This window comes from Alosa alosa, chromosome 6 (genome assembly GCF_017589495.1).
Source record: "Alosa alosa isolate M-15738 ecotype Scorff River chromosome 6, AALO_Geno_1.1, whole genome shotgun sequence".
In the NCBI taxonomy this organism is placed as follows: Eukaryota; Metazoa; Chordata; class Actinopteri; order Clupeiformes; family Clupeidae; genus Alosa; species Alosa alosa.
The window spans coordinates 19,847,389-19,863,874 of record NC_063194.1 but is presented as its reverse complement, the minus strand read 5'-3'; the positions used below and the strand labels follow the sequence as shown (position 1 = coordinate 19,863,874).

At 46.0% G+C, this 16,486-nt stretch overlaps 1 protein-coding gene across 2 annotated transcripts in view; it reads right to left on the bottom strand.

The window, feature by feature from the left end:
- The window catches only part of cep112 (centrosomal protein 112), a 110,012-nt gene that overhangs the window by 60,586 nt on the left and 32,940 nt on the right, over nucleotides 1-16,486 (bottom strand). For both annotated transcript variants that reach the window (XM_048245230.1, XM_048245229.1), the window contains exons 16-17: nucleotides 15,467-15,546; nucleotides 2,432-2,567 (exon numbers count right to left, since the gene is read on the bottom strand). In XM_048245230.1, the coding sequence (XP_048101187.1) occupies nucleotides 2,432-2,567; nucleotides 15,467-15,546 (216 nt within the window). The remainder of the gene's footprint in view (nucleotides 1-2,431; nucleotides 2,568-15,466; nucleotides 15,547-16,486) is intronic.

The following is a 16,486-nucleotide window of genomic DNA, read 5'->3' as shown; positions in this document are numbered from 1 at the left end:
CTTTGTGTTTACGCATCAAAAAATAGTTCCATTTTCAATAGACAGCGTCTTGGTTTCCACGTAACCAACATTCCAGACCCCTCTCCAACGGGTTTTTGTATTGCATTGTATCGAGGAGTGATTTATTATAAGCTGTGCAAAGTCTGAGTTGAAATGTCCAGGGATATTCCAACTCATGGAACGTCTCTCGGCCAATCAGAAACAAATAAATAGTTCCGTAGAACCCAATTGTTGTATATATAAAAGAGAGAGTGAGAGAGAGAGAGGAGCAAGAGAAGGAAAATGAGAGAGAGAGAGAGAGATAAAGAAAGAGAGAGCAGAGTTGGCAGCATCCCACACAGGCCAGTGAGCGTTAATGATGGCGACTCTCGACTGAAGAGCTTGTTGTGATTGCACCACGGTTGAAAGGCAAACTATCATTGACCGAGAGGAGAGGCGAGAAAAAAAACACAGACTGACAACAGGCTTGTTGAAATGTACGATGAGCAAGGTCAAAACCCCCCTCTTATGAGAGTGTGAGTCACTCACTCCAACAACTCCTCATCCAAACTTTTGTCAAACCACATTATTTCAGTTCATATGAACTGTATGTATACTATGATGGTCATATTGATTTGATAGCATACAGTATATATGACAAAAGCTATCAATACATTTATAAATTGGTACATGGTAGCACAAAGTTCAGAAAAATAATGACCTCAACCCACAAAACAAGCTTCTAATGAGGTTACAAATCAACTGTGCAGGAATTCTGCAAGAATAACATACAGCTTCTTATGTAAGCAGTCTCCATGCTCTTGATTATAACAAAGGTTTATGAGTTTCTAATGAGAACAGGTCACACTTTGTGTGAAAGCAGAGTGAAAAGCCACTGTGGGCTCCGCAGAGGGAGAAGCAGAGAGAGAGAATCAGAGAGAGGTGGGAGGAGAGAGGCCAAGAGGAAGAGTGGAATGAAAGAAAGGGAGGAGAGAAAGACAGAAATAAGGGGACAGGAGGAGGACAGGAAGTGGGGAAACGAGGGATGAAGATGAAAAGAGAGATGGGAGGGTGAGGGGTGAGGAGGAGGAGAAAAAAGAGGAGGAGGGAGAGGAAGGAATCTCCTTCCCGTCTCAGTGGCGCCTTGTGTCGCCGGGGCTGGTAGCATCTGTGCACACACACACACACACACACACACACAGTAGTGATGGGGCCTGCAGTCATCTGCTCCGTCTTTGGATCAAAGGCTGTGCATTTGCTGCACTGTTCCGCTCTCTAGAGTGAGGTGGCAGGCTGAGGAGTGTGTGTGTGTGTGCATGTGAATGTGTTTGTGTTTGTGTTTGTGTTTGTGTGTTTGTGTGTGTGTGTGTGTGTGTGTGTGAATGTGTTTTGTGTGGGTCCGGTGTGTGTACTATGTGTGTGTGTGTGTGTGCGTGTGAATGCGTTTTTGTGTGTTTGTGTATGTGTGTATGTGTGCATGCATGGTGGGAATGTCAGAATATTAGGAATATGTCTGTGCAGAGTGCATTGTGCAGTGAATAATGGGCATGCCTTCAGCCAAATACACCAGTGGGAGAAAAGTGAATGCATCCCATATCTGCTGCTCTTCTAGCCACACCAGCCTACATCTCTCTCCCCAGTCCACAGCGCTTTCTGAGGCTGACAAGTGAACGTGCCTCCTGCATAGATGGCCGCGCATCTGACAGCGGCGTGTCGTTTTCTCTGAATCCCTGGCAGGAGCCTCCTTTGGCTCGACGTTCGGGCTCGCCGCGCTGGGAAGTCTGCGAGACACGTGCGGAGGCCGCCTCTTTCCTTCTTTCTTTTTTTTTTCATTTTTCTTTTCTTAGCGAGTCACCTTATTTACGACCAGTCAGTCTCTGCCGACGGCTCTAGCGGTCTGCGTGCAGCGTCACGCTGGCGTAGAGCCGTGGTCGGCCGGCGACGCGCTCGGGACGACACGCATTCTTCTGCAGATGAGAGCCGCGGAAGGAGGAGACGCGCTGGGAGGTCAGGCGAAACAGATGTGGAGGCCCCTGGGGTTGTAAAGACGGAGCAGGAAGTCTGTTTGCCGATGAGCGCCTTTGTGTGAGTGTGATGAAATGCTATACTAATGCTGCACACCTCGAGCTTACAAGGGACACGCTTCAAAATTCTGCTGTGTCAGCGAGCGAATGTTCTCAGATGATTTTCTGTCGAGGATGGTGCCTATTGTGCGATGTGCATACTATGTGGGTGCATGCAGATGTTGCAAAAAGGCACATTTTGAATGTGGTGTTTTTGAACTGTGGGTTGAGTTAGTGAGTGAGTGAGTGAGACCTGATTTGAAATATATGCATTTATTGACATCTGTATTTGTTTTATCCACATGCAGGATTGTGTATGAGTGTGTTTGTGTGTGTTGTGTGTGTGTGTGTGTTGTGTGTGTGTGTGTGTGTGTGTGTGTGTCTCTGACCTGTTGCCTCATGTCTGCGTAGGCCTTCTCAGAGCTGAGCTCCACTTGTCTCTTGAAGTGCTCCACTGCGCTCTCAGTCTGCTGGGCCTGCTGCCTCTGGGCCTCCCGCAGTCGGCTGAGCTGCTCCTCTCTCTCTCTGGAGGCACACACACACACACACACACACACCACCAAGATACATCAGACAAATACATGTTCATATACACACCCATAGGAGCATCTATAGACACTAAATGGAAAATATGCGATTGCAATAGCTCACAAAATTATATTTCAGGAGCTTCACCCACGGTGAATGAAGCCAAATCTCTGTCTGCATGAAACAAATCCTAGTGACACACAAAATAAAATCAGGAAGTAGAAAGAAAACAAGTTACAGTCCATTTTATTGCTCCCTCCTGAACATTTTTGATCGGTCGGGGACATTTCATGTGAGCAAGTGACAACCGTCATGCACGTCATGTAGCACACTGCTGGCCTTTATAAAAAAAAAAAAAAAACAGGCTACAACACAAACGCAGCCCACACTGTCAACAACAAACAATACTCCCAATACCCCCCAATGTGTATCCCTTCCTCTCTTCCTCTTTCTCTCTCTGTGTGTCTGACAGTGATAGGAGGGGAAAAAGGCGGCAGAAAGAGCTGTCTACCGACAGACAGGTCGACAGCAGAGGGGCTCAAGACTGACAGCTCCAGAACAAAGCCCCCATCTCCACCCCCTCCACCAAATACAAAAGAGATACCAGATTAAGAAGAAAACAAACACACACACACAACAATAAATAAATATGTCACCCACACACTTTGGTTTGTGTAATCTGGACTCTTTTTAATTGACAGCAGGGACTCACTGCGGGCCCACAGACAAAGCCCGGGCGAGTGAAGAACGTCCCCGCTACAAACCGACGTCCAAAGACGGCAGACAGCAAACAGCTCTGCGGATTAAAGCGTTGACACATCCCCCCTCCATTTGGGGGAGAGAGAGAGGTATTTATATAAGCGTGAACGACAGGGGGTTTTAGCTTCAAACGGCTCCTCATTACACACATCAGCGTACAGAAGACAATGACGGGGACGCCAATGAGGCGGTTATTGTGCCAGCGCCAGAAAAACCTCCACCGGCTCTTATCGTCCTTCATCCATTCCCCTTCATGTGCTTGTTATTGTTGATCATAATTATCATTAAACCGGCAGCCAAAACAATATGCAAAATAACACAGCAGACAGGAAAATAACAGGAAAGGAAGTAAGCTTTAAAAGGAGGGAATAAGAAAGAACGCTTCTTCTCCTCCCCCCTCTCTCTCCTTTTCCTTACGCGGCCCGGCTTTCTTCTGTGTTATTTTGGTCTCTCTCATGTCTGACATAAAAACATCCCGAAATTGTTTTTTTTTTTTTTTTTTTTTCTTCTTCTTCTTCTTCCACTGCAGTGTTCTGTAGTCTGTAATTATTAATCTAAAGCATGAATGCCTTTAGGGCCAAACCCTGACACAAAACCAAACTCTTGGCTCTGATGGGAAGACACACACAAAGAGAAGACAAAAGGGACAAAAAGTTTGAAGCAATGAAAAACAATGTCACAAGGAAAAGAGAGAGAGACAGACAGAGAGAGAAAAAGAGAGAGAAAGAGAGAGAGAGAGAGAGAGAGAGAGAGAGAGAGAGAGAGAGAGAGAGGGAGAGAGAGAGAACAGCCAAAGGACAGCAGCAAAGCTTTCTTCTGCCCTTTTCGGATTCTTCCAACTCGCAGCAAATGTTGCAGCCTTGTATTGCTCAACTTGGCAAGTCACTCAGTTCATAGAAAGAGAAAGTGAGTGTGAGAGAGTAGAGGAGGAGGGAGAGAGAAGGCACACATCTTTATATTCCCATTCAGGACACCATCAGTTACTCTATTCAGTTTTTGGCAGAGAGTGTTGGATAGACAACACCAATGACCTTCCGTGTGGCATCACAGGATGTGCTGTTTACTGATAATACCACAGACCCCTCTTCAGATCTCTGAGTTACCAAGGGCATAGAAGGAGAGGGTGTGCTTCTCTCTCTCTCCCTCTCCCTCTCTCTTTGTGTGTGTGTGTGTGTGTGTGTGTGTGTGTGTGTGTGTGTGTGTGTGTGTGGAGTCTCGGTGAAGTGGCAGTGTCTCCTTCTCTGTGTGTGTTCCTGTATGTTTGCGTGTTAGCGGTTGCGGACAGAGGAGAGATGAGATATGAGAAATGAAAGGGCTGTAGGAGAGAAGGAGACCCCAGACAGAGAAAGGAATAAGCGAGGTGAGGGAGAGGAAGAGAGAGAGAGAGAGAGAGAGAGAGAGAGAGAGAGAGAGAGAGAGCACAACAAGGGAAGCTGCACCGCCTTGTGGGACATAGTGTGCTTTTTTGGGGTCAGAGAAATGGATGGAGAGAAGTTGCAAATTAAAGATGGGCCTTCGCCTCAGAGGAAATCTTCCCATCCCTAAGCAGGCACAAGAGAGAGAGAGAGAGAGAGAGAGAGAGAGAAAGAGAGAATGAGTGAGTGAGTGAGAGAGTGAGAGAGAGAGAGAGAGAGAGAAACTTTAAGGAGAGGTTGACGGTGCTTCCGCCCAGCCACAAGCCAGACAGGAGGGTCAATTTTCCAAAATTGACAAAAGCCACAAGACGCCTCGACGTAGCAGAGCAGGACTCCACTGGGGTGCTCCCTCTCTGCTTTCTCTCTCCCTCCCTCCCTCTCTCTCCCTCCCTCGCTCTTTCTTTCCCTCTCCCTCCATCCCTCTGTTGTGCTCAGACTGCTGGAGATGCACCCTTCAATGACGCAGCCCTCTCTTTGAAAAACGTCCCATTCATTTTCACATTCTTTTTTTCCCCTTTTAAATTTGCCTGAACCACACGCAACTTCCTCCTCTCCTTGGGCCGCCTGACGCACCAGAGCAGACACACAGCCCCAGCAGACAGATTAGAGAACGCACGGGACTCTAGCTGTGCTGGAAGTACCCCATGAAAGAGCATGAAAAGAGGAAGAGGACATACAGAGTATATTTAGAGTTACATCCTCTACATGAGTATGTGTGTGTGCGTGCATGCATGTGTGTGTAAGGGTGGGGTGGGGGGGTTGTTGTGTAAGGCAATCAGAGTGTGGTGGAGCCTGAGCAAAATATTTACATGCTTGCACACAAAAACATCTACATAAACACACACCTCCAGGAAACAAAATTAGCAGTGTGTAGATTTCTGTAATGGCAGGTCAATGATGGTGATTACTACGCTTTTCTGCTGTGCAAAATATGGGAGCAGATCTTTAATAAATACTTTAGTTGTCTGTCTCTTTGATGTTCTCATGTTAAAATGGCTTCACTGACGAATTGGTTGGTATTTTTTGGTGCCTGTATCAAGGAATAGTGTTTTGTTTGGTTATGTAGCTGATTGGATCATAAACGTCCACAGCAACAAAGAGAATTGACTGAATAAGTTGTTGGTATTGGTGGTTGCCCGCCACAAGAGTTTGTCTGGTTATAATTGCTGATCGGATCATAGACAGCCACAGCAACAAAGAGGAATGACCAAAGAATTTGTTGAGAGTGGAGAGGGGGGGTCTTGGACACCAAAAACTACTGCTGGAGGGCCTAATTTAGCGAAAAAAGCGATGAAGGAAGGTTGGGCTGGTCTGCTGTTGTTTCTTGTGCATGAAGGTTGCTTTTTTTGCTTTGGTTCTTTAGTTTGGGCATTCAGGCTACTGGCAGCGCATGTGGTACCATGATGGAGAGCCGTTATGAATCCTGGGTACAACATGCAGCGCGCCTACAACTGCCACCAAGCCAACTGTGCATTTTCGCATTGCCATTGTATCCGGCGTCTTGTGGTGTAATGTTAAACAGGTTTGGTTGTTGATTGGCCACTGTGGGAAATCCCCTACCAACAGCACAAAGACGTTACCATCTCTCCTGTGTGTCCCCGAATAAATGTGAAAGTTGAGGCTTTAGAGAGCCATGGCAGTTTGCACTCCCACAAGAACTCCATGGCAATCTTTAAAGCTCAGGTTCCATCTCTTCAGGCAGTATTAGTGTACAGCAGCTCACTAAACTCTCCCAACACCATAACTGCCATAATGATGATAACTGATTTATTAATCACCACTATGTGGATACTGTTTTTAGAATCGATTTAGATTAAGTGTTAGTTAGTATAATTTGTATTTTTGTAATTTGTATTTTAGTATATTTTTATATATTGTATTAAGTGTTAGTATAATTTGTATTTTAGTATATTTAGCATATTCTTTATCTTCTACTGACCTTACTGCTTATTTGTGTTTTTATATTATAATTACTCTTTCTGCTGTTAAAGAATGTGTTTGTGTTGTATGTATGCTGCTGAGACCTTGAATTTCCCCTGGGGATCAATAAAGTATCTATCTATCTATCTATCTATCTCTATAATGAAAGTCCGCTTTCAGATATGCACATTTGTTAGATGTTTAAAAGGTATGAATTGTGTGGTGATACGATAGTATTGGCTAAGTAAATGACTATTAAAAATATTGACTGTCTTTTCTTAAATCCATTCTACATGTGGTGCATTATGAAATGACCACTACACACTGTTAATCGTATGTACTGATACATGCTAATTATGTTATGAAAAACATTGTTTAATCTTGGCAGGTAACAAACTATGCCTGTTCTGTAACTTTTTTTCATCTACCAACCACTTTGACTGGTAGGCCAAAAAGTTAATTGTGTTCCCTGCACACACCACACAGACTCATATGGAATGCGTGCAGATCATTGGGTTCCAGTCTGGGGCTGAGGCCAGCATTCTGTGAGCTCATCTTGATGGAATGATAACGAAGCCAGCCAACGATCAAAGGCCCTGAAAAAGGGGCTGCAAAAGAAAAATAGGAGGCAGAGAGTGAGAGGAGAGAGGAAGGGAAGAGAGAAAGAGAGAGAGAGAGAGAGAGAGAGAGAGAGAGAGAGAGGGAGGAGAGAGAGAGAGAGAAACATATAAAAAAAAAAAGAGTCTTTTTCATCCCGTTCCCCAGAGAGCCTGAGCAGCCTGTGCTCTTAAAAGAGTGATTCCAGCTCTGAGGCCTGAGTGACTGACATGCAAACATGTAAGTGTTCAAAAATAACAGCAACCCAGAGCAGCAAAGAGAGGGAGGGGGGGGAGAGAAAAGATGAAAACGCTGTGGCAGGGAGAGAGAAAGAGAGAGAGAGAGAGTAAGGTGAGGAATGAAAGACAGAAAGTGATGAGCGATGAAGAGAAAGAATGGGGGAAACTGGGGATGGGAGAAACGTGAAGCAGGGGTGGAGGTGGCTGCAGAGGCATGAGAGTAAATGCAATTCTGACTGCTGATAAATACATTGGCAGTTGTACTGTGCAATCTAGACTCTACTCCAGCAGACGTGGTTCTCATGGTCTCCCTCCCTAGTGGCTGACATTAGGTTACAAAACCAGGCAATTGATTCCTACAGAGTGAATCCCACAGAGCAAGGTAACTCCTCCCTCACTCCAGGCAGATCTTTCAATTGTCAGTTAATCAAACGTCTGTGAAGGAAAAAATCTCAGTTTTCAGTTACAAATAGAGATTCTTGACACAAACCATTCTAAAACTGTCACACTGATGAGTCCACCAGATTCTCATTAAAAAAGGTTTACCAGGACAATGATATCTAGTGTGGACACTTTTTGAGCCCCAAGTTGAACCTCATTTATTTACTTTTGGTCTCTGGCAAGACTCTAAAAGCGCTAGTAAGTAAGTACTAAAGGGGTTTGTAGAGAAAACATTTCTCCAGCGTGTTAACGTTGCTAAAGGCTACCACATACTGGCGCCGACATGAGGCACATCCTGCACATTGGCGCCAACACTTTTCACGTCCAATTAGTTAGATTCCACTGTTTTCAGTACAACCCCCAAACAACACCGCCGGAGCCTTTCCACGGCCACCGCTTGTATATTACGGTTTAGTTCTTTTTTTTGTCAGCGTCACTCAATAAAATCCATTGTTTATCGAATGCTTTTCAGTTGAACATTTTGGCGCTGGTGTGCGTGGCCATGTTAGAGAAAGTGTTGCCGGATTCATGTCGGCGCCTATAAGCAGTGTACTTTTACAAAAGTGCTTTGGTAAAAAATAGCTTTGTATATTGAATCTGCTACTAAACATTGTATACAAAATAGGCAATTCACACCTATAACATCAAGCCAAGACAATTGTGTGTCGTATATCTCCATTTACTAAGAATTGTAATAAATGTAATAACAATTCAAAGTAAACTTTTGTTTACCTGGATCCCATAGTTGAGTGGAAATGACTAGTTGTGATTCAAGTATAGACTTATGCCTAGGCAAGTTGACTTCCCAGGCACATTACAAAAAAGGCTACAACAAACCAACTCCACCACCTGCAACATCCTCAGGACATCAAACAAGGGAGAAGTGTGCTTGCAACCCACTGGATCTGTTGACCCTGACAAAAGCTGGGGAAGTTCCTCTCACAAAAACCCCCCTCGCGTTCTTGCCACTCTGCCTTGGAAATATCTATGGTACACTCAAATAAACAAAGAGGGAAAGGGAACAGACAAATACAGGGGACTGTTTCCTCCGCATTGTTGAGGTTAGATCAATGGGAGAGCTGTTGGGGCCTTCCGCAGGCTTTGCTTTCTGATGACGAATGACTTATTCCCGTCAGGCCCCAAGAGGTGAAGGAAGCACACTCAGGGCTTCGGGTTTTGTTTTGTGCTGTGCATGTGTGTGTGTGTGTGTGTGTGTGTGGAACCTTGGGTGGGATCGTGCTCAAGGCCATGCCGAGTGACAGTGCTCGGGGAACCCCTTAAATCAAAGCTGTTTTCCCTGACACTGCACAGACCCTGGCTCCACACTGGGACACCAGACACAGCCAGACTAGGGGTCGTCCAAGGGTTGCAATGTCTCGGTAGCATCTTTAATCATAAGCTGTAGTGCATCTCTATCTTGACATTCTGATCAGCAACTGATGCACGTCTCAAAGTCTAATTTTCCTTAATTTTCCCCCTTTGCAATGGAAGCACGTCCAGCTAATTAAGCTTGATATAACTTGATTTTGTGGCAAATGATCTGGATGGTTGTCGCATATGTAATTTGCTAACTTGTATTTATTGGTTACATGACGCAGGGTTCTGTACTGAAAGAGCTTTGTGAAAACGGTCTGACTGTGACTTTGGCTCTGCTGCCTTCCCATCATTTCACTCCTGCGGTTGAGCCGTTTGCTGATGTAAGCTGATGACTATGACTCATCCAATTAACCGAGGTGTTGAGATGATGTGGTATGAAGTGGCCGTCTTAGCTGGAACTGGTCTGCCTAGTTCTCTCAGGGTTCAGAAGTGGAGGGATCACATTCACATCAGTGCAGCAACCCTATCCAGGCTGCAGTGCTCTTCCTTAATGGGTTACTGAAGCTCCTTGTGGTCACCAATGGTTTACACCTTCTCATGTTACTTCTTTTATTGATAAGCAAATGATGATGTGGAGATGTGCTACGATCTACAGTGTTTCCATGCTGGTTACTACTGGGTTTTACTAATAGTGGAGCTTAACTAATGTTCCTGTAAAATTAATTAGCAACTGCAATTAGCAACAGAGTTTCAAGTGAATCTTGTCTTGTCATCTAGCTATATATAACAGCTAACACTGTCATAAATGGGCAAGTTGCGTTTTGTGTGCCATAACACTGGACTTCTATGGGGACTTTCTGGGAGTATCAGGGAGGGGTGTATTCACTGCACATATATGCAGACATGCACTTTTCAAGAACGTCAGCAAGTTTAAGCCACATGAGAGACGGCGAGCTCAGCCGAGGAACAGATGGCAGCCAGAGAGGTCAAGAAATATCCCAACACAACTGTATCCGCAAACCATGTTCCAGCCGTGCTCTATCTTTAATGGTCACATGCAATGATGAACAGGGGAATCGGACATAGAAAGAAGAACAAAAATAACCATCAACAGAGCAACCAAGATAAGGCCCAACCTGGTCTTACTGTCCAGTTAAGATGAAAACTGATCCACACACCTATGCTCATAACTGAGATTCCTTAAAGCTCTAACGATTGTCTGTTTGAAAGAGAACAGACGAACAGAGGACCACCGGATCTCATTTGCCGGTCATTGTGAAACTAGACTGGGTTCATTAAAACCCTCTCGTCCATCAGAGAGTTACTTCCCGAAAACACTAACCGTGAAGATGAGGGCATCACGCTATCTCTAGCACGCTAGTGGGACTTCCCAAAGCCAGTTGTTAGTCTGAAATAGTAACGAATGAATGCCCTGTTGGTAGGACTACGCTCTACGCCTCAAAGCCACATCCATCTTCCAACCCAACCCCATCCTCCCCCCTGCTTCCAGCATTTCCACCTTTCCCTGCCACCACTCAGGAATGTGTGCAAGGGAGATAAGGAGCTTCAAATGGGCACACCGCACGCGCCTTATTGATTTCCACGCCGGACCCATCTCTGCACATCAAACAAGGTCACAGTGGGTAGAAATCAAAACAGAGAGACTGGGGGGAGTTAAAGAGAGAGAGAGAGAGAGAGAGAGAGAGAGGGTGTGTGAGAAAGAGAGATAGGAAAAGAGAGTTACAGACTGAGAAAGGGAGCGAGAGAGTGAGTGAAAGAGAAAGAGAGGAGAGTGACAGAAGGAGAGAGTACAAGAGAGGCAGACCAAGTGAAAGAGAGAGAGAGAGAGAGAGAGAGAAAGAGAGAGAGAGAAAGAGAGAGGGGAGAGAGGGTTCTCTCTGATGACCAAACTGCGGGTTGCATTAGTGTATTAGGGGCCGCTGGGTTCCGCAGGGACAGGAGCTGCTTGATGTGAGGCCCAGAGCCTTTCAGCCTGCAGGCTCACCTGCCTCCTGCAGCATAGGAAACGGCAGCACAAAAGAACAATGACTTCCTTACGCAGAACAAACGCACGCTTTGCCCATGGCTGTAATGTCCAGGGATATCTATGTGGGTGGTGACGCTGAGAGATAAACCAATTATGTGTTACATCTACTATGCTGTGCTTTTCAGGGTTTGTCAGCACCGAACATGTTCATATCCATACCCATAGTCTTGTTCATTTCCTACAAATCCCAAACCACACACTAAAGAGAACTCAGAAACCTTGACACCTGTGGTGTGAAGAGGTAACTGTGTAATTAAAATGTAGTCTCTGTACTGTGCGGCTGTAAGTGGAGTGGACTGCCCCGGACGGAGGCTTGGAGGCTTGGGGGGTGGGAGCTAGTGTACGCTGGCAGCCGTCAGATCGCTCTGGAGGTGCCCTTCAGCCCCCACACGCTCCACCTACCCCCTCTGCCCCCGGGGGCTGCAGTGCTGGCTGGCATGGTCAAAAGCTCGCGCCTACGCTCTGCTCCAGAGGTGACTGAATGTGTGTGTTTGTGTGTGTGTGTGTGTGTGTGTGTGTGTGTGTGTTGGGAGTCTGTGTATGTCAGAGCTGAATGAGCATGTGAACAGGGATACGGGTGTATGTGTGTAAAGGGAAAGGTTCATCTACAGTAGCTGCATACATCAACCTCTAATGGCTGTTGCAACGTCAGAAATAATCATTAGAAAGCTTATTTTAATAATCTACCCGGCCCACCGAGATTCTCAAGAGGTTCACTGCTTGTTAGGCCAGTAACACTGTGGCTGTTTGGTCAATCTTTAGAGGAATGATATGATTTTCTGATCGCCCATGTGCTAATTAAGTAGAGATTTTTTTATTTGACAAACCTTGCATGAGATGATGCAGACGTGTTCTGATCCCTTCTCTTACGTGCTGCTAAGAAGATTTGCTTAATGTACATGACTTACTATGATTTTGATAAATTATTTTATATTGCTTGATTAATTATGATGAAATTATTTTTACATTTCATTAATAGTGCATGCATAGATGTCCTTAATTTGAAAAAACAGAGTGATATTTTTCTATTAACATACCCCTCATTTGTTAGTATAACATGGAGCTCTACTGGGTAATGCAAAATTCAAACCTTTCAAACTCATACCTCTGGCTCTTTAAATAAATCATTGCTGACTAAATCAAGACATTTTTAGAGGATATGTATTTTGCATTACCTGACACTGCAGATGAGTATTTAGCCCTCCAGTGCCAGGACAGGCAGCCATTTTGTTATTTTGCCACAACCTGCTTCAACAATCACCCCTTTTCTGAAGGCACCCATCCTTAGATACAGTAGATGCAATGCAGAGCAGCACACCTGGAGCACACATGTCTAAATGTTCCCTCAAGCCATCTATTTGCTCTTTTTCCACAGCAGCCTCCTCTTTCAGACACCGAGATGTTTGGCAACTGAGGTTTCAGCAGCTGAGAACAAAGGCAGAGCTGAGGAGAAAATGGCGCTGGGGATGGAGAGGCGCATGGGTGGACGCTCTTAAGTGCAGCCCCGTTCCCTCAGACGCCACGGAGAGAGCTCCTTTTTCTGGGAGTGAATGAACTGCACCTTTAAAATGCCTTCTTGCATTTGGCATGCAGAGGCTTTTCCCTAATGAACTGCTGCTTCTAATGCAGTGCCCTCGCCCCGTATGCTAATGGCCTCTGATGATCAGAAGCGAGCGGATGAAAGAAAATGACTTTGTGTTTTTTTCGCTCTTTTTTTTGGTTGTTGTTTTTTTCCCCCCTTCCCTGAGGCTTTGTGGTTCTTTGTGTCATTGCTATAGTAACATAAAAGTCAAATTGATACGGCACAGTTCATCTACATGGGGGTGGGAGAATGAGTGTGTCTGTGTTTGTGTGTCTGTGTTTGTGTGTCTGTGGTTGTGTGTGTGTGTGTGTGTGTACGTGTTTGTGTATCTGTGTACTGTATGTGTGTGTCTGTGTGTCTGTGTGAAAGAGCTGCTTTGCTTTGGGGTGGAGGCTTTTTACCCCCACTCCCCCCAACATAAAAACCAACACATTAATCATGAATTCACACAAACAACATACCAGCTGCTGTCCTGTGTTAATCTGTGCAGTCAGAAAGGCAGCAGAGAGAGAGAGATAGACACACACAGTCACACACACATTTGAAGTACATCAATCAGCCTCTTTACGCAGTTTCAGCTCATTTCAATTCCTGCACCAGTCCTCATATCTTTCCTATCAGGCGGAGCACGCACTTAATACTCTCTCCCTCTCCCCCTCTCCCTTCCTCTCCCTCCTACCACTGGCCTTTGAAGTCCTGGACTGCCTTTAAACGTGGTCAGAGGTGCTTTGGTGCTGAAGCAGGTGCCAGACTGAACTGGGGCAACATGGGCTATACTGGTTAGCAATCAGACTGGCTATTAACAACTGTTGACACTTACCGGTCTCACCCTCCAACAGAGATTTGCCACCACAGTTTGTAAACCAAGGCAACCATCATTTAAATTGTATATCTGCATAAGGTGTTTAACAGCCTGAGGTTTTGCATACAGACCTAATGTATATCAATGAATAACTTGGGGTGTCCCACTCGTGCTTGAAATGAGATGTACTCTGCATTTGTAACAAATTCTTTCTGAACTGAACAAGGATTTCCTTAATTCACTCCAGTTGTCGCAGAACGGACATTACACACTCACACTTTCAACAGCTCCGTTTTCTTCTAAAAAGACTTGGAGAATTACCAGCGATAAACTTTAAGCCTGCAGATTAAATCTTGACACAGTCGGAAACCATGGGCAGCGACTGTGTTTTGAAAACCCCTGAAGAAATGAGAACGAGGGTTTTTTTCCAGCTTCCTTTGCCTCTTCTTGATTTGGGTGTTTGGAATCTGTGTGCTTGGCGTTTAATTGGGCAGAACACATTCGGCTCTCATTAGGGCTTCCCTGATCTGAGTGTGACCTGGTAATGTGGTAATGTGTGTTATTAATTACTGCCAGGAATGTGCTTGGGCCCTGGCCCTCTCCGGGTCCCAATGCATGCTGGGACTGCAGCCTTCAGCGCTTCTTGGAGAGGATTTATAGGGATGAGGCGCCCTCGCCGTGGATTATCACCAAAGATGCTAACTGTCTTATTAAGCAAAGAGTTGTTTCTGAACGTGCATTCGAGTCGCGTGGCCTGGGGATGAGACTGGCTTTTCATCTATACAACCCCTAATGTGCAAAGACATTCTGACAGCCACTCATGGGCACGTACAGTGGCTTGCGACCAAGCATTAACAACCTCTACAAGGGCAGGCAGAGTCCTCAACACTGTGCAATCACAACATACCAGGCACTTCAAGCTCGCCCGAGGAGTACGGTATACATCTCTGGCAAGATCCGAGTGAACAAATAGTAAACAAGGGCAAACCCAGAAAGCTGACGTCATCTCAATTTCTGGGGATTTTGGTTGGTTTCTCAGAGTGGTGGTGGTGGGGCAGGGGGAGAAGGAGGAGGTTTAGCATTCAAACATGATTTAACGCCTGTGGTAAGAGCGTGTCAAACGTGGCTACAGCTGCTACGAGTTAAAGCCAAGTGGAAATTCTCCCCCCTCTTTTCCTTGCTCCATTCCGCTCTTTCTCCAACTAACAGACATGAAAGAGCGCCTAGGTATGCCAAGGCCAGACAAACAATACGCAGAGCTCTAATGGGAAGCGTGTGATGTCTCCAGTGCGCATGATAACAGCGCGGGACCAGGCTCCCTTCATAGAGCAGCGCCGTAACACACCGCACTGCGCAGGGCCCTCCTAACGGCTCCCACATCTAACTGCCGCGTTCCGGCGGTCTCACAAAATGGAGGCGGCGGCCGCCACAGACCTGATGCATCCACCAGGGGTCGCTCAATCGTGGCCCCGCAGGACTCAACCTTCACGTCGACAGGATCCTGAGATGGAAGACATGTTTCCAATCAAAAGGGAGTTGCAGCTGTCTAATTTTGCATGGATATTATGAGGAAGAAGCAACCGTTGCTGTTGATCTTCACAACAGTTGGGAGTGCAAAATCACTGGTCACTGGAGAGACAAAACCCAGGGAGGAGGAGACGTGCCGCAGAATCTGCAAATGTTCCATTTGAAGCCAACAGTGCAAGACATAATCTACCCCTAGAGCACTTACCCATGCACTACACCCATGATAAAATCACACAGTAAAAAAGCTCACCTGAGTGCTTCCTGGAGGTCTGCCTCTTTCCTCTTGGCCTCGACACGTTCTCTGTCCAACTCGCTCTGCAGCCCACGCACCTATGTGTGAGAAAGCAGGTGGTGGTGGTGGTGGGGGGGGGCACACTATGACTCTTCCCTCTCCTCTACCCAGAAGCATCAACAACCACACATTCTGAATGTGTGTTAGACAAGAGCTCAAAATTATGATTCATACCCCAATACATCAATACATATCTCCAGCACAGCAGAGGGTGACCTAAATAAGGCTGTGATGACACCCTGGGCAACAAACAGTTTTTAGTGTCCTCATTGCAACACTGAGTGTGGCACTGGGCCATTGACCCTTTACAGCTAGATAACTAGAGCATCTTTTTTTTAAGTATATTTTTGGGCTTTTTGCCTTTATTTCGTGTGTGGGAGAAAGAGAGATAGTGCGGGATCAGGATATGACCGCAGGTCGGATTCGAACCTGGGTCCCCGTGGGCACTTGGACCTGGACATGGTATGGGCGCTGTAGCCTATTGGGCCACAGCACCCTCCAGATCTTGAGCATCTTTGAAATATCTTGCATGAGAGCAGCAAGTGGGACACTTTCTCTGTATGTCCCTCCAACTCCCCACCCTCTCCAATCACCTAATCACCTCCACGTCCCCATTCCCAACCTATAGACCCTTTCAACAATAAAAACAAAAACAATGCTTGAACATTCTATTTGGTTCCCAATCTACTTCCTCTGCATTAAGATAACATTTGGAATGTTAAAAAGGAAGTCATGTGGGGCCAACTATGATGCTGATAATGTAACTCTCTTGAAAGGGTCTATTCCCTGGAGCCAAACTCTCCTCGCTCTCTTCTCTCCGACTCCTCCACTACCTTACCTCACCTCTGTCCAGCCCCCTGCCCCTACACCACCACCCGTTAGATGACAAGGTGGTGACCCCCCATCCGTCCGTCCGTCTCCATGTTATTGGGCCTGTGGAGGTGCCTGTGCGCAGGAGGTCACAGGTCAGCTGCCGCA